Here is a 22,589-nt window from a genome sequence, read left to right on the forward strand (position 1 = left end):
TACAAACAATGTTGCAACCTTGTGTGGGAACCGCAGGTGCAGAAACACCAAAGAAGAATCCCTGTGGGATGCAGAAACTGGCAGAGAAATGTTCCGTGCAACGTTCATATTGTCGTTACTCAGCCAGCGTTTGTGGGTCTGATGGACCCGTTGCATGTTTACCTTATCCCAATAAACATCTGCTCAGTATTTTAACATTAAAGTGTTTGATTGTGAAGCATTAAAAGCCACAAAATGCAACAGGTCCATCAGACCCACAAACGCTGGCTGAGTAACGACAATATGAACGTTGCACGGAAAATTTCTCTGCCAGTTTCTGCATCCCACAGAGATTCTTCTTTGGCGTTTCTGGACCTGAGGTTCACCACACAAGGTTGCAACATTGTTTGTAAACACTGTCTGCTCTCATTTTCTCGCACATTTGACCCTCTGAGTTACTGTGGACCTGCACTCTGTCCTCCTCCTGGCTAGGCCGGCTTTGTGTGTGTGTGTGTGTGTGTTACACAGAACATCAATTTCCACACTTCTATTATCCAGTGGACCCGGACATCTTTTATGTAATAGAAATCTGTAGGGGGTGTGTATAGTGTGTGGTCATTAAATATGTATTCTGATACATGTTCTTCACAGAAAATGAGCCAAAGTCAGTGTGTCCCAGTTTGAAAAATTAATTAATTGTATATTTTTTCTTTTAATAAAAAATAAAAACGGGTCCCACAGACCCGAACACCAAACAATTTACTTAATTCCATCAGAAGAGGATTTTTTTTTAGAAATGATAGGTTTTTATGTTGAGACCAGTTGAGAGGGTGAGGATGGGTTATAGCAGGGGTAGGGAACCTATGGCTCTAGAGCCAGATGTGGCTCTTTTGATGACTGCATCTGGCTCTCGGATAAGTCTGAGCTGACATTGCTTAACACGATAAGTAATGAATAATTCCACTTGTAATCACAGTGTGAAAAATAACGTTCAAAATATAAAACATCCTCATGCTTTTTCATGTTCAAGACGTTGCATTAATGGTAAGAAGTAATTTATTTATTATTGGTTAGTGTGGGGCTTGCCCTCTTGGGGGTTCTTCAGACAACCAAGAGCCTGTTTTAGGGTTACAATATTGTCTTATTTTATTTTTCCAGCAATTGTCTTTTTCTCTTTCGTCCTCACTCGCGCTCTGGCTCCAGCTCTAACCCTGTCTCTCCTCTTGGCTGCTGCTTATAACAGAGCGACAGGTGATTAGATAACAAGGCCCAGGTGGGCCATCTATGCACCTGTCGCTGATTTTGAGGCCGGTCCGGGCAACATCCTGCTTTGCTGTAGGCCCGCAGGCCACGCCCCCTCCACAGTTAGCTTCAGAATAACAATGTTATTAATACAGAATAAGAGACCTATTATAGTCTGGAAATGTTGGTCTTACTTAAAAATGCACGTGTTTAGTTGTGTTCAGTGTTAAAAAAATATATATATATGGCTCTTAGGGAAATACATTTTTAAATATTTGGCTTCTTGGCTCTTTCAGCCAAAAAGGTTCCCGACCCCTGGGTTATAGGATTAACAAAATGCTGATTTGACTAGAAGTAAATACTGAAAATATTAATTTTTGAAAGCTTCAGAAAAAATATTAATATAATTAATATATCTCCCTTACCTTGCGGAGGTGTTGGCAACACAAAGGCATTCAGCTCGACATGGTCGCACGGTAGCGTGACCTCAACACTCTCCGCTGCCGACACCACCAGCTCCCTCACTGCTGCGGTAAACATAATAGCAGAGGTGAAGCTATTAGTACGAAAACAACAAGGTTGGTACAACCACAAAAAAGTGGAGATTTAATCTGCAAGGGGGGAAAAACACTCAGAGTCAATGTCTTCATGCAGGGGAGAATTTGCAGTGTTTCCCACAGGTCAGGCATCTATTTGTGGTGGTGTGGTCGGGCGGCGGCGATGACCAAGAAGAACGCAGAGTTGGAATATCATTACAACACTTTATGTACATATTTAAGTAATATTTACATATTTATATAATATGTAACTACAAGCTCCATTCACAGACAGAGTCTCATTGCTTTTAAGAGCGGTCGAGCGAGTCAAAAGCCGAAAAAAATAAAATAATTTTTATTTATTTATGGCGGCCGTAATTCTTTCGTGGCGGGCTGCCACAAATACATGAATGTGTGGGAAACCCTGTGTTGGAAAATGCTGGCTTGCACTTATCTTTTTTTTTTTTTTAATATGTAAGATGCCAAATGTTACAAAACCCAAAAGCAGTGAAGTAGGCACGTTGTGTAAATGGTAAATAAAAACAACATACAATGATTTGTAAATCCTTTTCAACTTTTATTCAATCGACTGAGGTATCGTAGGTCCATAATATCACCGCTTTCGTGCAGTGATTTCTCCAGATTCTCTAAATCTTGTGATGATATTTCAGACAGTAGATGGTGAAATCCCTAAATTCCTTGCAAAAGCTGGTTGAGAAATGTTGTTCTTAAACTGTTCGGCAGTTTGCTCACGCATTTGTTTGCAAAGTAGTGACCTTTGCCCTGTCCTTGTTTGTGAATGACTGAGCATTTCATGGAAGCTGCTTGTATACCCAATCATGGCACCCACCTGTTCCCAATTGGCCTGTTCACCTGTGGGTAATAATGACTCATTCTTTTGTTGTTTGATACTTTACATTTGTTTTGGATGATGCCACAAATTTGGATATCGATCCGATACCAAGTAGTTACAGGATCATACATTGGTCATATTCAGAGTCCTCATGTGTCCAGGAACATATTTCCTGAGTTTGTAAATATAATATGAATTAAAAAAAAAAAAAAAAAAAAAAAGATTTTGTAATGTAGATACGCTCCTGAAGTCGGTATCATTACAGTGGATGTCAGGTGTAGATCCAACCATTGCGTTTGTTTACATTGTGACGCTGGTGAGCTACGGTGTGCAGTGAATCATGTTTAGCTATTCCTCGTCCTGCAGGGATGATACTTGTAAGAAACTTACTCTATTTGTCCCCATGGAGGTGAGGATTAGTGATTTAGAAGTTGCTAAAACACTGCAGACTGCGCCTGGACGTTAGCTGCTAACGAGCTAGCCATGTCTTAAAGCAGTGGTTCTTAACCTTTTTTCAGAGATGTATCCCCTTTGAACATTTTTTTATTTCAAGCATCCCCTAATCCAGGGGTGTCAAACTCAACTACAGAGTGGGCCAAAATGTAAAACTGAACAAAGTCGCGGGCCAAGGTTGAACAAACTAACCTTTTAATAGGGACCCAAACAAGTTTTGTATTGAATATTGAACAAGCAAGGCTTATATAACTTTATAGTCACATGCAAAATCCAGTTTCAAATTACAATAATAATAATTAAAAAATATAAATGGCATATCAAATAAAAATGGGGGGGGGGTGTCGGGGTTTGGTGGTAGCGGTGGTGTATATTGTAGCGTCCCGGAAGAGTTAGTGCTGCAAGGGGGTCTGGGTATTTATTCTGTTGTGTTTATGTTCTGTTACGGTGCGGATGTTCTCCCGAAATGTGTTTGTCATTCTTGTTTGGTGTGGGTTCACAGTGTGGCGTATATTTGTAACAGTATTAAAGTTGTTTATACAGCCACTCTCAGTGTGACCTGTATGGCTGTTGACCAAGTGTGCTTGCATTCACTTGTGTGTGTTAAAGCCGCATGTATTATGTGACTGTGCTGGCACGTTGTTTGTATGGAGGAAAAGCGGAAGTGACTGCAGGCTGTAGAGGACGCTAAAGGCAGTGCCTTCAAGACACACCCCCAATATTGTTGTCAGGGTGAACTTTAACTCCTCCTACTGGATCTTTCCTAGTTACCCATCAACCTGACTGGGATTTGAACCCAGTCCTCTTTAAATGGGGGATAGCTGTTTTGACCACTCAGCCATCCTTGATTCCAGAAAACACAGAGTGAGATGATTTACCTCTTGTGCGAAACACAGATGCATGAAGTGACTTAACACGTTAAAATGACTAGTAAAACCTTTAAAAACACAACAACCAACTTCTAAAACATTAAAAATGACTCTAAAACACATACAATGACTCCTAAGAGATGCACAGTGACATCTAAAACATACATTACTCCTAAAACACGTAACAAGACTCCTAAAACACGTAAAAAGACTCCTAAAACACGTAACAAGACTCCTAAAAGAAATTCAAAACAGAATGAAGTGTTTGCATCCTGTGTGAGCACATACACCTGGTGGCCTTGTAGGTGAACAGTGAACGTGAAAGGAAGACCTGAAGGATAAAATCATTTGCGGGTCTTCTTAAAGGGAGATTTCATATTCAATGACATATTTAATTGGAAGCCTGTCTCAGTAAACTATGATATAAAAGCTCAACTCCACCAGCTGAAGCTTTCCTAGTTACCTGATCGATCTGACTGGGATTTGAACCCAGTCCCTTTTGATTGGGAGCGAGCTGTTTAACCATTTTTTGGAGCAGCACTGAAAATCGTGGGGGTTGACAAGTATGAGTATCAGCGGTGAATGCAGTGTTAAATGAGGCACCGCTGCTGAATAACACCGGCGGGCCAGCTCTCATATTAATCAGATATTACCTCAAGGGCCAAATTAAATTACACGGTGGGCCAGAGTTTGACACCCATGCCTTAATCAAAGCAAAGCATTTTTGGTTGAAAAAAAATGAGAAAGAAGTAAAATACAGCACTATGTCATCAGTTTGTGATTTATTAAATTGTATAACAGTGCAAAATATTGCTAATTTGTAGTGGTCTTTCTTCAACTATTTGGAGAGAAAGATATAAAAATAACTAAAAACTTGTTGAAAAATAAAAATAAACAAATATCCATTTCTCCACATAGAAGTAATCATCAACTTAAAGTGCCCTCTTTGGGGATTGTAATAGAGATCCATCTGGATTCATCAACTTACTTCTAAACATTTCTTCACAAAAAAATAAATCTTTAACATCAATATTTATGGAACATGTCCACAAAAAATCTAGCTGTCAACACTGAATATTGCATGGTTGTATTTTTTTTCACAGTTTATGAACTTACATTCATATTTTGTTGAAGTATTTTCCAATAAATATATTTATAAAGGATTTTTGACCTGCTGCTATTTGTTAAAATATTTTTTTTAAATCTCATGTACCCTTTGGCATACCTTCAAGTACCCCCAGGGGTACGCGTACCCCCATTTGAGAACCACTGTCTTAAAGCACCTCTTCCTGAGGGCGTTTCAGTGTTATAACTTCACCTTTATTGTTAGTTTTTAAGCCAAATTGCGTCTATTCTCCCTTTTCTGTCTACACACTGTGTCTGCTTGTAAGTACTCTGTGATTGTGTGCTGCCAAACATGCTCCTCTAATTGTAAAACCAGCAAAGTCACGACGTGACGATGACACGCTGTCATACCAGTTAAAAAAAGGGGGGGAACCGGTAATTTTTAGAGGTGGTATAGTACCGAATATGATTTATTTGTATCATGGTACTATAGTAGTAGCAGTATACTGTACAACCCTTCACCCAATAGTCACCTTTACCAGCCGCAAACTTTAACACGCGACATGGCAAAGAGACGACTGTATTACAATTCTCACTAGGTTAGTCAGCCCTATAGCCCCTGGCGTGTTGCATGAGTCATTTTAAAGACCGAAATGAGGCCACAAACCAAATCTTATATAGCGCCACAAAAGCCTAGGCCGATATTATCTCAACAAAACTCTTAGCTTTGTGTTGAAGAAGCAAATATATTCAATCATTATATATTTATTATTATTATTTCACAAATTGTTCAAGCATAATTAAAAAATTGGCCGCTGTGCTGCACTGAGGAAACTGCTACCTGCTGAAAGAGAACAGGAAGTGGCATCCTGTTTCCACACAAACGTACGACTGGGAAAAAAAACAACTTTCATTGGATTATTAGTAGGGCTGCAAATCTTTAGGTGTCCCACAATTCGATTCAATAACGATTCTTGGGGTCGCGATTCGATTATATATCGATTTTTTCGATTGAAAAACTATATTTTTCTGATTCAAAAGGATTGTGTATTCATTCAATACATAGATTTCAGCAGGATCTACCCCAGTCTGCTGACATGCTAGCAGAGTAGTAGATTAAAAAAAAAAAGCTTTTATAATTGTAATGGACAATGTTTTATCAACTGATTGCAATAATGTAAATTTGTTTGAACTATTAAAGGAAGCAAAAATATGACTTATTTTATCTTTGTGCAAACATTGGACACAGTGTGTTGTCCAGCTTATGAGATGCCATGCAAGTGTAAGCCACTGTGACACTATTCTTTTTTTTTTATATTTATAAATGTCTAATGATAATGTCAATGAGGGATTTTTAATCACTGCTATGCTGAAATTATAACTAATATTGATACTGTTGTTGATAATATTCACTACTTTTGTTTTGTTCTGTGTGGTGTTTGTGTCTCCTCTCAATTGTTCTGTTTATTGCAGTTCTGAGTGTTGCTGGCTCAGTTTTGGTTTTAGAAATGGATTGTATTGTTATGGTATTGCTGTGTATTGGTTTGTTGGATTTATAAAAAAAACAAAAACGTATTTGAACTGATTTTTCCCCACACCCCTAACTATTAGTATTTTCTGTGCAGTATAATCCATAAGGATTACACTGAAACATAAACATAAGACAGTGGTAAGAGAAAGTGAAAATTTCAAGTGTCAATCACTTCAGCTTGCCTGAAACTACAGATGATTATCACAGTGTGTTAGTATTTGTGTTCTGTTGTGACATGCGTGGGCAGCACGGTGGAAGAAGGGTTAGTGAGTAGTCCTGGGTTCAAGCCCGGGCTCGGGATCTTTCTGTGTGGAGTTTGCATGTTCTCCCCATGACTGCGTGGGTTCCCTCCGGGTACTCCGGCTTCCTCCCACTTCCAAAGACATGCACCTGGGGATAGGCCCCTCCCACTTCCAAAGACATGCACCTGGGGATAGGTTGATTGGCAACACTAAAAATTGGTCCTAGTGTGTGAATGTGAGTGTGAATGTTGTCTGTCTATCTGTGTTGGCCCTGCGAGGAGGTGGTGACTTGTCCAGGGTGTACGCTGCTTTCCGCCCGATTGTAGCTGAGATAGGCACCAGCACCCCCCCGACCCCAAAAAGGGAATAAGCGGTAGAAAATGGATGGATGTGACATGCATTCTGTTGACCGCTGAAGTGAATTATATTTATATAGCGCTTTTCTCTAGTGACTCAAAGCGCTTTACCGAGTGAAACCCAATATCTAAGTTAGATTCAAACCAGTGTGGGTGGCACTGGGAGCAGGTGGTTTAAGTATCTTGCCCAAGGACACAATGGCAGTGACTAGGATGGCGCCAGTGGGGATCGAACCTGGAACCTTCATGTTGCTGGCATGGCTGCTCTACCAACTGAGCCACGCCATCCCAAAGCGAAAGGTGAAAGCGAGTGCTTTGACTTGTTAGTTTTAAAGGCAAACACCTCTTATTGCATTCCGAGGTGCTTCCATGTGGATTATTATTTTTTGCCAAACATAATAAAACATTGAGCCTTTTCTTGTGTGTCAAGGCACTGCAATTCAACTGCCTGGAGTAATGTTGAACAGTATACCGGCAATATTGATTGATTGAAACTTTTATTAGTAGATTGCACAGTACAGTACATATTCCGTACAATTGACCACTAAATGGTAACACCCCAATAAGTTTTTCAACTTGTTTAAGTCGGGGTCCACTTTAATCAATTCATGGTACAAGTATAGTATCGCGGTACTAATGAATCTCTACAGGCGCCATCAGCTCATGACATTGCTGGTTTTACGAGCATAAGAGCATGTTCGGCAAGGCACAATCACAGAGTACTTACAAGCAGACACAAAAACTAGCACGCCTGAATGTAAACAAATGCCATGGGTAGATCTACACCTGGCATTCACTGTAATGATACCATGTACAATAGCGTATTTAGTCGATAGTACTATGATTACATTTATATTTTTCAGAGTCACAAAATCTTTTTTCCTTTTAATAAAAAATAATATTGCGCTTATAAAGTCATGAAATGTTGTCTGTCTATCTGTGTTGGCCCTGCGATGAGGTGGCGACTTGTCCAGGGTGTACCCCGCCTTCCGCCTGATTGTAGCTGAGATAGGCGCCAGCGCCCCCCGCGACCCCAAAAAGGGAATAAGCGGTAGAAAATGGATGGATGGAAATCTGTCCCTGGACACATGAGGACTTTGAATATGACCACCTTATGATCTTGTAACTACTTGGTATTGGATCGATACCTAAATTTGTAATATCATCCAAAACTAATGTAAAGTATCCAAACAACAGAAGAATAAATGATGTAGATAGAACATGTAAAGACAGAAAATAAGCAGATATTAACAGTAAATGAACAAGTGGATTAATAATCCATTTTTACAGCTTGTCCTTTATAATGTTGACAAAATAATAGATGTATAAATGACACAATATGTGACGGCATATGTCAGCAGACTAATTAGGAGCCTTAGTTTGTTTACTTACTAATAAAAGACAAGTTGTCTTGTATGTTCACTATTTTATTTAAGTTTTAGTTTGTTTACTTACTAATAAAAGACAAGTTGACTTGTATGTTCACTATTTTATTCAAGGACAGATTTGTTCTTCGATTGCAAAAAGAAACATATGTTTAATGTATTGTAACATTTTTAGGTAAAATAAAGCTAATAATGCCCTTTTTTGTGGTCCCCTTTATTTAGATAAGTATCAATTTTGGTACCGGTACCAAATTATTGGTATCGGGACAACCCTAGCCTGGATACATAAAGTAATTGGCATATTTTAATGAGATTAGTTTTTTCTTACCAGCCTGTGTTGGAGGTGTGTCGACATCACTGCTATTGGAAGAAGTGACGACCTCACTGGTGTCATCGATGGTGGAGTTCTGCTGGGAGGGACCCGAGGCGCGTTCACTGGTGCCGTTCACTTGACTGGTGTTCCTCTGCTCTGCTTGTGCCACTACGCTGGTGCTGGGCGCCGACAGAGTCGGGTGTGCCGTACCTGGTTTTGACTTTTCCTGGAGAGATTAGAGAGGATAACCGTCCGTGACCACCCCAAACATTGCATGTGTTAAAGATGACTTATGTTGTTACAATGTCGGACAATTGTAAAGCGTCAAATCAAAAGGTTCCATGCATTTTAGATAGCCCAGGTGGGCGGGGTTTTGCAGTCTGGCTACATTGTGACGTCACAGCGAGATGAACATACTTATTTGGACAGTAAGTCAAGTTTCCAGCCTCTAGGCCATGCCTGGGCAATCATTTTGCCTCGGGGGGCCACATTTAGAGGAAAAAATGTGCCTGGGGGCCGGTATATTTATTTTTAGGAACACTAATACAAAACCCCACCATAATGTCTGATTGAATGCTAAAAACGTTATGACAGACCGCCTGAAAAAACAATGGGATTTTAAATTTTTTTACTGATTGAGAAACCCAGAATATACATGAAAATAAAGAATGTGGGATTTACAATATTCATTTTCATTTTTTTTCATTAATTTATTTATTTCAGGCAAACAAAAAAAAAGTACAAAGTGGACAAAACATAATATAAGTTAATATAGTGCAAAAGGTAATGTATAGTACATGATTGTCCAGTTTTGCCTGAAAGGGAGTGGGAAGAAAATAACTTATATATTAACTATAAAGGATAAAACATTGAATATTGACAACATATCACTTGTCACACCCCCTCTTGATCAACATATTTTACAACCAAACGAAACAATGCGACAAAAATGCAACAAACAACGAAATATGAACGCGAAGGGTAAAAAAAAACCCCACTACAGATCTGATATTTCACTAAGCTTTCGAACTTTGTTGTAAAAATCTGCAGTGAAAACAGCACTGCAGATCATAATGGCAGCTACAGTTTCCATCTTAAAGATCTAAAATATTTTTTTGGTAAAGTCCGGCCATGCCGGATTGAAAATCTTAATGGGCCGCCTGTGGCCACTGGGCCTTAACATGCCCAGGTGTGTTCTAGGCTTTGAGCGAACAAAAAAAGGTAAGACAAAGCATTATTTAGTCTAATCTTCACATGTGCGTAGTAACACCAACGTGCAACGTGCAGTGACTGCTGTTTTTTATGCAGGTTTGGAGAGTGTGGAGGTGTACCTAATGATGTGACCGAGTGAATCTAAATATTGTTAATGACGTTTACTGTCCGACCGTGTCTAGAAAGAAAGCAGCCCTGACGACTTCAAGATGTATAGTGTATGTTTTAACGAAGTACATTTAAAAAGTAAATGATTATTCTTTTTTTTTTGTCATGAAAAGGGGAGGTTTTTTGGGTTGGTGCACTAATTGTAGGTGTATCTTGTGTTTTTTATGTTGATTTAATAAAAAAAAAAATAATAATAATAAATTATTCTGCGGCCGGTACCTAGCCCTTAAATAGACCCCCTTTTTAGACCAGTTGATCTTGTTTTTCTTTTCTGTTCTAACCCCTCTCCTTCGTGGGGGGGGAGAGTGACGACACAGGTTCACTGGCCACGGATGAAGCCCTGGCTTTCCAAAGTCGGGACCCGGGGTGGAACACTCGTCTGTGCATTAGTTGGGGACATCTCTGCGCTGCTGACCTGTCTCTGCTCGGGATGGTCTCCTGCTGGGCCCACTATGGACTGGACTCTCACCATTATGTTAGATCCACTATGGACTGGACTCTCACTATTATGTTAGATCCACTATGGACTGGACTCGAACAATATTATGTTAGATCCACTATGGACTGGACTCTCACACTATTATGTTAGATCCACTATGGACTGGACTCTAACAATATTATGCTCGATCCACTTGACGTCCATTGCACCGGTCGCCCAGTGGGGGTTCCCCACATCTGCAGGCCCCTCCAAGGGTTTCTCATTGTCCCATTGGGTTGAGTTTTTCCTTGCCCTGAAGTGGGGTCTGAGCAGAGGATGTCGTTGTGGCTTGTGCAGCCCTTTGAGACACTAGTGATTCAGGGCTAGATAAGTAAACAATAATTGATTGACTGATGATGTTAAACATACTTATATTATTATTATTAAACACCTTTAACTTGTTTACAAAAACATCGCTCTCATCAATAAATAAATATAAAAGATATATATGAATGTGGTAGAGCCCCTCCACTTGGTCAATTGAAAAGCAGCTCGCCTGCAGAAAAAGTGTGAGCACACCTGGTCTAGCCCTACCTATACTATAAATTAACTTCAAATTACCGTGCTGGTCTGTTGTTCCGTTTGTGGGCCTTGTTGTGCATGGCGGACCCTCCTCCCCCTTTTTGTGGCCGGACCCTTCAAGAAGCATACAAAACAAAATGATGGTTAACTAAGGGACACTTACAGACAATACCTTTTAGAAGTATTCCTCGTAATGGCAATATCACAATTAAAGTTCGAGTGATTCAAATCGGGGTCATCTTTGAAGTCGTACCTTGGAGAGCATCTGAAAGAGGCCGAGCGACTCTTCGTGAGGTTGGGGCATATAAAAGATGGGGCAGCCGCCCTTCAAGGAGCAACGAAGAAGCACGCATCGCCCGCTGAGGATCCACACAGCGTTGCAGCTGGGATTCAGGCAGCAGGCCTCCCAACATGTCGCACCGCCTTTCCCCTCTGCAAGAGGGTACCAGCCCAGGCCGAGGACGCTGCTCCACTGGATCCCCAGCACCCCGCCCGTGACCCGGCAGAGATCTGCTGATACGCCTGGAGGGAGACAGAGGGCATCCATTAGCTTCTGTATGAACATGAGTCACATGACCTTTGGGAGGGCAGGCCCCTTGGTTACAGATAGTATTTCCACCGCAGGAAGAGCAGGAGGGTAGCAGCAGTTTTGTCAGAAAATATAGTGAAAGGTTTAATATACAGTACAGGCCAAAGGTTTAGACACACCTCATTCAATGGGTTTTCTTTATTTTCATGACTATTTATATGCTAGATTGTCAAAACTATGAATGAACAGGTGGCGTTAGGTACTTAACAAGAAAAAAGTGAAATAACTGAAAAAATGTTTCATATTCTAGTTTCTTCAAAATAGCCACCCTTTGCTCTGATTACTGTTTTGCACACTCTTGGGATTCTCTCGACGAGCTTCAAGACTGTTGGAAAACCATCTCTTACCCCTAGTTTAAATCACCAAAATGATTCCCGAGCGCGGCCACGCCCCTCACCTCCCAGGGGTGGAACAAAGGGATGGGTCAAATTGCAGAGGGTAATTCCACCACACCTAGTGTGTGTGAGACTATCAGTGGTACTTTAACTTTATTGCAATCAAAGAACAATTTAGTCCTTAAATAAAATAGTGAACATACAAGACAACTTGTCTTACTAGTAAGTAAGCAAACAAAGGCTCCTATCCTGACGTATGCAGTAGCATATTGTGTCATTTATCATTCTATTACTTTGTCAAAATTATAAAAGGACAAATTGTAAAAAATTATTATTAATCTACTTGTTCATTTATTGTTAATATCTGCTTATTTTCTGTTTCAACGTGTTCTATCTCCACCAGGGGTTTCAAACTCATTTTAGATCGGGGGCCACATGGAAAAAAATTTACTCCCAAGTGGGCCAAACTGGTAAAGTCGCGGCACGATAACTTAAAAATAAAGACAACTTCAGATTGTTTTCTTTGTTTAAAAAGAGAACTAACACACTCTGTAAATGTACAAATCATAACGTTGTTGTTTTTTTGTTTTTTTTTTACACGTACATGTTGCGGTTAATAGTATTTTATTTTTATTAGTCGTTATTTATACTTTCTAAATAAATTCTGTGATAATGTTCATCAGTCAAGTCATTGGTGTTCATTTTCAATCTATCAAGATAAACAAATATAGAAATCAAATTACAGGATGTTATTTATGTAGTTTGTTCATTTTCCTCAACTAGTGCACTAACATCTCAATTCCAGTGTTTCCCACAGGTCAGGCATCTATTTGTGGTGGTGTGGTCGGGCGGCGGGGGGTGGGGGTGTTGAGTGGGTGCCTGGGGGGAGGGGGGGTTGCAGCAGCAGCGGCGGCGATGACCAAGAAGAACGCAGAGTTGGAATATAATTACAACACTTTATGTACATATTTATATAATATTTACATATTTATATAATATGTAACTACAAGCTCCATTCACAGACAGAGTCCCATGTGTATAATGTAGCCCAGAAGAGTTAGGGATACGTGGGATTCTGGGTATTTGTTCTGTTGTGTTTATGTTGTGTTATAGTGCGGATGTTCTCCCGAAATGTGTTTGTCATTCTTGTTTGGTGTGGGTGTACAGTGTGGCACATATTAGTAAGAGTGCTAAAGTTGTTCAAACGGCCACCCTTAGTGTGACCTGTATTGCTGTTGAATAAGAACACCCTGCAGTCTCTTACGTGTGTCTGCAGTAGCTTCACAAAACAATTATTTGGGCTGGCAAGCTATTTCTACAAGCTGTAGAGGGCGCTAGCGGTAGTGCCATCATTGTACGACCTTATTATTGTTCATTGGGTGAACAGCAGCGTACATTCAAGAGAATAATTACTCTGAAATTCGGGAGTCTGCTGGGAAAATTGGGAGATTTGGCAGGTGTGACGCTGTCAAGCGGCATTCATATAAAACTCGCGGGCCGCACTAACATTAAATGTTCCTATTAAAAGGTGCGGGCCGCGTGTCTGAGACCCCTGGTTTATACATAGCACAAAGAAAAAAAAAACTCTGTATGCAGTAGTATTTCATTATAAATTCCAAAACAGTTATGCGGCTCCCATTGTTTTCCTTATTTTGTGAAACGGGTCAAAATGGCTCTTTGAGTGGTCAAGGTTGCCGACCCCTGGACTAGACGTATAAGATTTCATGGGATTTAGCGATTAGGAGTGACAGATTGTTTGGTAAACGTATAGCATGTTCTATATGTTATAGTTATTTGAACGACTCTTAGCATAATATGTTACGTTCTCAGTTGGTTATTTAAGCATCATATAACATACACTTATTCAGCCTGTTTTTCACTATTCTTTATTTCTTTAAAATTGCCTTTCAAATGTCTATTCTTGGTGTTGGGTTTTATCAAATAAATGTCCCCAAAAAATGTGACTCCAGTGCAACTTATATCTGTTTTTTCCTTCTTTATTATGTATTTTCCGCAGGTGCGACCAGAGGTGGGTAGAGTAGCCAGAAATTGTACTCAAGTAAGAGTACTGTTACTTTAGAGATTTATTACTCAAGTAAAAGTAAGGAGTAGTCACCCAAATATTTACTTGAGTAAAAGTAAAAAGTATGTTGTGAAAAAACTACTCAAGTACTGAGTAACTGATGAGTAACCTGATTACGGCAACAAATAATGCACAAAAACATAAAAATAGCAATGAGCAAATTCAGAGCCAGGAATATCTCTTAAGCAACTAAAACAATAATATATATTAAATAATAGTACATTAAATAAAATGAAAAAATGGCACATTGAGCCACAATAACTTAACAGCACCATAGCCTCAGTAGGCATTCATTGATTTGATTGATTGATTAAAACTTGTATTAGTAGATTGCACAGTACAGTACATATTCTGCACAATTGACCACTAAATGGTAACACCCCAATAAGTTTATCAACGTTTATCAATTACTTAGTAAATGACCAAGTCGAGGTGATCTACCTCATATATACATACACACACATATCATTTATACACACACATATCATATATATATATATATATATATATATATACACACATACATTTATATATACAGTATATAATTTATATTTATTTATTTTGCCGTTTTTGTTGACATGTTGAAGGTGTTTTAATGAATATACATGCATGTTTAACATATAGATTTCTATCTTTCATGAAGACAAGACTATAAGTTGGTGTATTACCTGATTCTGATGACTTGCATTGATTGGAATCAGACGTCCACGTTTTCAAATGGAGGAGAAAAAAAGTTCCTCCTTCCTGTCTAATACCACATGAAAGTCGTTGGTTTTTGGCATCTTATTTGTCCAGCTTCCATATTCGTTTTTATACACTTTACAAGAAAAACATTGGCGGCAAACTCCGTAGCTTGCTAGCTTGTTTGCTCTGGCTTTCGGAGACTCTTATTTTGTTAGCGCAGGCGCGATGGAGCGGCACTTTTATTGTGAAGACAGGAACTGTACGATCAGTCTTTAGGCTTTTGACGGGAAGTACGGTTGAAATAAAAAGTGTCTTTTTTCCTTTACACTTTGGATTGATTGATTGAAACTTTTATTAGTAGGTTGCACAGTACAGTACATATTCTGTACAATTGACCACTAAATGGTAACACCCCAATAAGTTTTTCAACTTGTTTAAGTCGGGTCATGTGACCACCTGGCTCTGTTTGATTGGTCCAACGTCACCAGTGACTGCATGTGATTGGTGAAACGCAGGCATGCGTAGATTCTACTTTGAAGCTCTGTCATTAACCAAAACAAACATTAATAGATCGATAAAAAAAGTAGCGAGTAGCGAGCTGAATGTAGATAAATGGAACGGAGTAAAAATAGTGTTTCTTCTCTATAAATATACTCAAGTAAAAGTAAAAGTATGTTGCATAAAAAATACTCGTAGAAGTACAATTTATTCCAAAAGTTACTCAAGTAAATGTAACGGAGCAAATGTAGCGCGTTACTACCCACCTCTGGGTGCGACTTATACTTCGGAGCGACTTATACTCCCAAAAGTACGGTAATAGATGACAGTTGGAAAACGCTAACACAAAGGCGCAGGTGGGGAAAATCGTGCGTGTAGCAGGAAGCTCACTTCCTAGCCTTTCCTTTAAAGCCGAGCCATGTAGTGATAGCAAAGTGATGCAAGAAATGGGAGCAACAGTGACAACTAAAAGGATCTATTCACCGAACACTTCTCGCAAGAGCTGACATACAGCCACGATTTGAGTAATCTGCCGTGTCAGCGGCTGCAGAGAGAAAATTAGGCCTTTCCCCGACAAAATAAGACACTGATTAAAGCCCGAAGCACATTATGCAATCAGCACAAAAACTCCACCCTCCGAGGCCACCCGTACCAGCCGTCCAATCTGTCAGTGGAGTGCACTGCTGCGGTCTGCTTCTCCTTAATGAAATTACTCTACAAATGATTTAACGAGCTCAGATGGGGAGCAGTAATTATAATTTACGCACAAAACAGTTCCCAAACGTTGTGAATGTGATCTATAAAAAAACATTGGAGTGAATGCAAGTGTGGAGACTTTGAGCCAAAATTCCACGCTTTGTTTTTAAGACAAGACCCCAGATCTTTTATAGATACATTTTAAAAGGGATACCAGCTGAAACAGTGAGGATGGATTTGGATTTTTTTCTCTTACAAAACAGATGATTGTTCAGTAAAAGCCCATTTTGGCCTCTGTTTAGTCCCCCCCCCACTCTTCTTCTGCCCCCCCTCAACACACACAGCATCCACTCACACAGACCTCTTATTGTTCAAACCCCCGAGTAGACGGGCACATGCACAAGCGGGGTGCCAACAGACCTCTACGACAGTAAAAACCAACAAACAAGATAAAAAGGGGGCATGAGAAGATCCCAAAGAGGATGAGGACCCACCTTAAGTAAGCAATCGCCGCCCTTAAACAGTTTAACAGGCACAGATGTGGGCCGGTTATCAGTTCTCTGTCAATAAATGCGCATTAAGGTTTTTTGTTTTTTTTAAATGGTTGTACCTGTGGGAGGGGCCAGGAGTAGGAGGTGAGTGAGTGGCAGCAGGAGGAGGTGAGGTAAACTCCACGAGAGCAGATGCTGGTATGCAGAAGACATTTTACAAAACCTATAAGAAGGAAGAAAGAATGTTAGCGTGTTTTGTTGTAGACTTGCAGTGGTGTCCAACATGGCAGGAGAGGTATTTGTAATACAATTTGGAAGTTGTTTATTTTATCCTGCATCTGAACATTATGAAGGATGGCTAGGGGGGCCACGCTAGGAAATTATAAAAGCTGAAGGAATGTTTTTGTTTTTGGAAAATTAATTAAAATTTTATTTTTAAAAAGAATAATATATCATAAGAATTTTTTTGAATCACACAACTGGGACTATTTTATTGTTAAATCAAATTTTAACTAATTAAAATGTTATTTTTTCAAGTATACATTTAAAATAATAATTTAGATAAAACAACTGAAAATAAGTACAATTCAAAATTTAATATGTTATTTCAAAAAAAAAAAATTTATGATACATTTTTTTTTAATCGCAAAGCTGGAACTATTTAATTGTTAAATCAAATTTTAACTAATTAAAATGTCATTTTTTTTAAAGTATACATTTTTTATAATAATTTAGATACGACAACAGAAAAGCTGGGAAAAATGTTTTGTCCATCCATCTTCCATCGTCTTCCGCTTATCCGAGGTCGGGTCACGGGGGCAACAGCCTAAGCAAGGAAACCCAGACTTCCCTTTCCTCAGCCACTTCATCTAGCTCTTCCCGGGGGATCCCGAGGCGTTCCCAGGCCAGCCGGGAGACATAGTCTTCCCAACGTGTCCTGGGTCTTCCCCGTGGCCTCCTGCCGGTTGGACGTGCCCTAAACACCTAAAATGTTTTGTGCTTGATTAAAATGGAAATTAATTTAAATGTATTTATATATTTATATAAATATTCAATATTTCTGTAGGGAAAAAAAGCACTTTATAAATAGTTTTATTTAATAATAACTTAAATAAAAACAAAACCCATTGAAAAGAGAGAATGTTTTATCTTGTTTAATTAAAATAGTTTTTGCTTCTTCCTATCCTTTTTCGGACATGCTGTACAGACTACGAGCAGTTGTCAGAATTGTTATTATTGTCAATTGTATATTATGAAACTGTAAAAAACCAAACAAACAAAAAACGTATCCTTTTATTTTCCTACGTAAGGGTTTTAGTGGAAACCCTTTGGACACCCTTGCTTTAGATTAAATACTGTATTTTCTGTTTTAGGGGCCAAATTTACTGTCCACGCCCATAAATAATATTAAGAACCTAACAGTATGTATTTATTGAGTTTAAGAAAAACTATGAGTTGCCAGTACCATCATTCTACACACAATCTAAGACAACAATTAGGAGCCCCCTGCCTCTCACCCCCCCAACCCTGCTATTTGAGAAGAGAGTAAATGGAAAAGCAAGGGCGTACAGTAGAAACACCTGCATTTAACAACTTCCATCATTACGACGCCCAAGCTGTGATTTCGCATGAAGGCGTCAAAAGAAATGTGGCACCTGTTTAACAACTGAAGCCGTCTGACGGCGCCACGTCGACCCTTTTCCCGGCGGCCCGGCTGTGCGAAAGGTGAAGCAGGGAGAGTTCGGGGGTGCTTTGGGGCGACGGGTAAAGGTTGATTGACACCAACGTTGAGTGGAGGGAATCCAACATGGCCGCTGAAGCGGGCCTTCACAGTATCAGATGTTCATGAGCTGGAGGCGGGACAATACAGACAGAATGAGGACACTCTTCAACTCAATTGTTTTGGGAGCAACATTTCGACCAAGCAAAAGACTTCTCCCTTCACTAATACCAAATGTTCTAATGTTCTATACTTTGAATGGAACATATAAAATAATGCTGTTGTTTACTTGAGTCATATTGCCGTCTACACATTTCGCTTACGTGTGACTGTCAGAGGTGGGTAGAGTAGTCAGAAATTGTACTCAAGTAAGAGTACTGTTACTTTAGAGATTTATTACTCAAGTAAAAGTAAGGAGTAGTCACCCAAACATTAACTGGAGTAAAAGTAAAAAGTATGTTGTGAAAAAACTACTCAAGTACTGAGTAACTGATGAGTAACCTGTTTGTTTAATGATGACGGCAACAAGTAATGCACAAGAATATAAAAATAGCAATGAACAAATTCTGAGCCAGGAATATCTCTTAAGCAACTAAAACAATAATATATATTGAATATATATTTGGTTTTACATTGTATTGAAAAAAAATTTGAAAATTAATTTTACCTTTGCAACCTCATTATACTTTTGGCTAAGTTTTATATTCATAAATGTAAGTTTCTCAATACCCGACCTGTTTTTTGTGCCTTTAAAAAAGATTTAGAACTCTACATTAAAACACTCTACCTCCAACAAGCAAAAATCTGTGAAAACGATGATGCTGTATTCCAAATTTAAGTTATTTACTGAGATTTAGTGAGCTTATGGCTTTGCACTTTGTTTATTTTATATATATATATATATATATATATATATATATATATATATATATATATATATATATATACACATATATATATATATACACATATATATATATATATATATATATATATATATATATATATATATATATATATATATGTATATATATTTTACATTCTATTTGAGTTACTTTGAATTTACAACCCCCTGGCGCTGTTTTGTACGGTTTTTGTACTGTTTTGTATTGTTTTTCTACTTACTTTGATTATTATTTTCAACTGTTTGTAAATGTTGAAACTTATAAATATAGGTTTATAATTTTAAAAAAAGTGTGCAGTTAATCATGTGACCGCCTGGCTCTGTTTGATTGGTGAAACGGACTCAAACGTCACCAGTGACTGCATTTGATTGGTGAAACGCAGGCATGTGATAGATCCTACTTTGAAGGTCTGTCTGACAAACCAAAACAATCAAAACGTGCATTAACAGATCGATAAAAATCAGTAGCGAATAACGAGCTGAATGTAGATAAATGGAGCGGAGTAAAAGTAGCGTTTCTTCTCTATAAATATACTCAAGTAAAAGTATGTTGCATTAAAACTACTCTTAGAAGTACAATTTATCCCAAAAGTTACTCAAGTAAATGTAACGGAGTAAATGTAGCGCGTTTCCACCAAAATAAATAAAATAATGGATCTCACAGAACCCTGCCATCCGCCCGAGTGCAGCTGGGATAGGCTCCAGCACCCCCTAAAGCAGGATGTCAAACATGTGGCCAACGGGCCGGATCAGGCCGGGAAAAGGTTCATTTCTGCCAGCGAGAGGAGTTTACCAAGTGTAAAATGTAGATGCATTTTTAAATTCAAGAAACCGCTGTTCTAAAAGTGTCCACTGGATGTCACAATAGTAATTCTGTTAGGCAAGCAAATAGTTTTTAAATTCAAGAAACCGCTGTTCTAAAAGTGTCCACAATAGCAATTCTGTTAGGCAAGCAAATAGTTTATATCGGGGAGAGCAAGAGGTACACGGTAAAGTGGGGATGCGACTTCTCCACTCCCACTCAAGGTAAAACAAAGAGGAGTGAAATAAACACTTAAAATGCAGCACATTGATATAGTTCTGTGAAAATTATTGTCTTCCGTGCAAATTTAAAGAAAGTCAAGAGTGGGAATGACAAATGAAGTAGTTGATAGAAGCGTTTTATTAATGCATTAATTTGTTTTTGTTTAATCATAAATGGGCTGTGACTTAAAGTTGAATTGGTTTGAAAATACACCAAGATTAAGTCTAATTTCATTACATTTTTTGTGGTGTTTTTGAAACTGCACCATTTTTTTTCCCCTCAGAGTATTTTACTAACTTGAAGTGTTTTGTCAAGAGGATTATTTAGGTAATGTACATTTGCAGAATGTGTCTGTTCCATTTTGGGCCAAAGTAAAAGAAAGAAAAAACAATCTGAAGTTGTCGTAGTCGTATTTTTAAGTTATCATGTCATGATTTTACTCGTTTGGCCCGCATGGGAATAGATTTTTCTCCAGGAGGCCCCAGAGCTAAAATGAGTTTGACACCCCTGCCATAAAAAGGGACAAGCTGTAGAAAACGGATGGATGAAAGGATGGATGGATCTCACAGATTGGGTTAATGCCCGTCCATCCATCCATCCATCCATTTTCTACCGCTTGTCCCTTTTGGGGTCGCAGAGTGTTCTGGAGCGTTTCTCAGCTGCATTCGGGCGGAAGCGCTGTACACCCTGGACAAGTTGCTATCTCATCACAGGGCCAACACAGAAAGACAGACAACATTCACACACTAGGGCCAATCCGCTCGGGATGGTCTCCTGCTGGCCACACTATGGACTGGATTCACACTATTATGTTAGATCCACTATGGACTGGACTCGCACTATTATGTTGGATCCACTATGGACTGGACTCTCACACTATTATGTTAGATCCACTATGGACTGGACTCTCACTATGTTAGATCCACTATGGACTGGACTCTCACACTATTGTGTTAGACCCACTATGGACTGGACTCTCACACTATTATGTTAGATCCACTATGGACTGGACTCTCACACTATTATGTTAGATCCACTATGGACTGGACTCTCACACTATTATGTTAGATCCACTATGGACTGGACTCTCACACTATTATGTTAGATCCACTATGGACTGGACTCTCACACTATTATGTTAGATCCACTATGGACTGGACTCTCACACTATTATGTTAGATCCACTATGGACTGGACTCTCACACTATTATGTTAGATCCACTATGGACTGGATTTTCACACTATTATGTTAGATCCACTATGGACTGGACTCTCACACTATTATGTTAGATCCACTATGGACTGGACTCACACAATATTATGCTAGATTCACTATGGACTGGACTCACACAATATTATGTTAGATCCACTATGGACTGGACTCACACAATATTATGTTAGATCCACTATGGACTGGACTCACACAATATTATGTTAGATCCACTATGGACTGGACTCACACAATATTATGCTAGATTCACTATGGACTGGACTCACACAATATTATGTTAGATCCACTATGGACTGGACTCACACAATATTATGTTAGATCCACTATGGACTGGACTCACACAATATTATGTTAGATCCACTATGGACTGGACTCACACAATATTATGCTAGATCCACTATGGACTGGACTCACACAATATTATGTTAGATCCACTATGGACTGGACTCACACAATATTATGCTAGATCCACTTGACATCCATTGCACCAAGTGTGGAGGGGTCACCCACATCTGCGGTCCTCTCCAAGGTTTCTCATTGTTATCCCATAGGGTTGAGTTTTTCCTTGCCCTGATGTGGGATCTGAGCCGAGGAAGTCGTTGTGGCTTGTGCAGCCCTTTGAGACACTTGTGATTTATGGCTATATAAGTAAACATTGATTGATTGATTGACTGAATTTAGTGTTGCCAATCAACCTATCCCCAGGTGCATGTTTTTGGAGGTGGGAGGAAGCCGGAGTACCCGGAGGGAACCCACGCAGTCACGGGGAGAACATGCAAACTCCACGCAGAAAAGATCCCCAGCCCGGGATTGAACTCAGGACCTTCTTATTGTGAGCCACATGCACTAGCCACATGCACTAACCCCTTGCCCACCGTGCTGCCCTGGGTAAATGTCTACTACCTGAAACCAGTGGCAGTATACCACTATGTACCATATGTCTCGGCAAGAAATCTGCGTTCAAAGGACTCCGGCTTATTAGTGATTCCCAGAGCCCAAAAAAAGTCTGCGGGCTATAGAGCATTTTCCATTGGGGCTCCAGTACTCTGGAATGCCCTCCCGGTAACAGTTCGAGATGCTACCTCAGTAGAAGCATTTAAGTCTCACCTTAAAACTCATTTGTATACTCT

The 22,589-nt window shown here is 39.3% G+C and overlaps 1 protein-coding gene across 2 annotated transcripts in view; it reads right to left on the minus strand.

Moving 5' to 3' along the window:
* LOC133539556 (dyslexia-associated protein KIAA0319-like protein) overlaps nt 1-22,589 on the minus strand; it is a 56,234-nt gene that overhangs the window by 32,109 nt on the left and 1,536 nt on the right. For both annotated transcript variants that reach the window (XM_061881554.1, XM_061881553.1), the window contains exons 3-8: nt 18,236-18,430; nt 16,700-16,803; nt 11,458-11,726; nt 11,244-11,318; nt 8,840-9,050; nt 1,647-1,748 (exon numbers count right to left, since the gene is read on the minus strand). In XM_061881554.1, coding sequence (XP_061737538.1) covers nt 1,647-1,748; nt 8,840-9,050; nt 11,244-11,318; nt 11,458-11,726; nt 16,700-16,793 — 751 coding nt within the window. In that variant the 5' untranslated portion in view covers nt 16,794-16,803; nt 18,236-18,430. The remainder of the gene's footprint in view (nt 1-1,646; nt 1,749-8,839; nt 9,051-11,243; nt 11,319-11,457; nt 11,727-16,699; nt 16,804-18,235; nt 18,431-22,589) is intronic.

The sequence above is a fragment of the Nerophis ophidion genome, linkage group LG21 (assembly GCF_033978795.1).
Source record: "Nerophis ophidion isolate RoL-2023_Sa linkage group LG21, RoL_Noph_v1.0, whole genome shotgun sequence".
NCBI classification, from domain to species: Eukaryota; Metazoa; Chordata; class Actinopteri; order Syngnathiformes; family Syngnathidae; genus Nerophis; species Nerophis ophidion.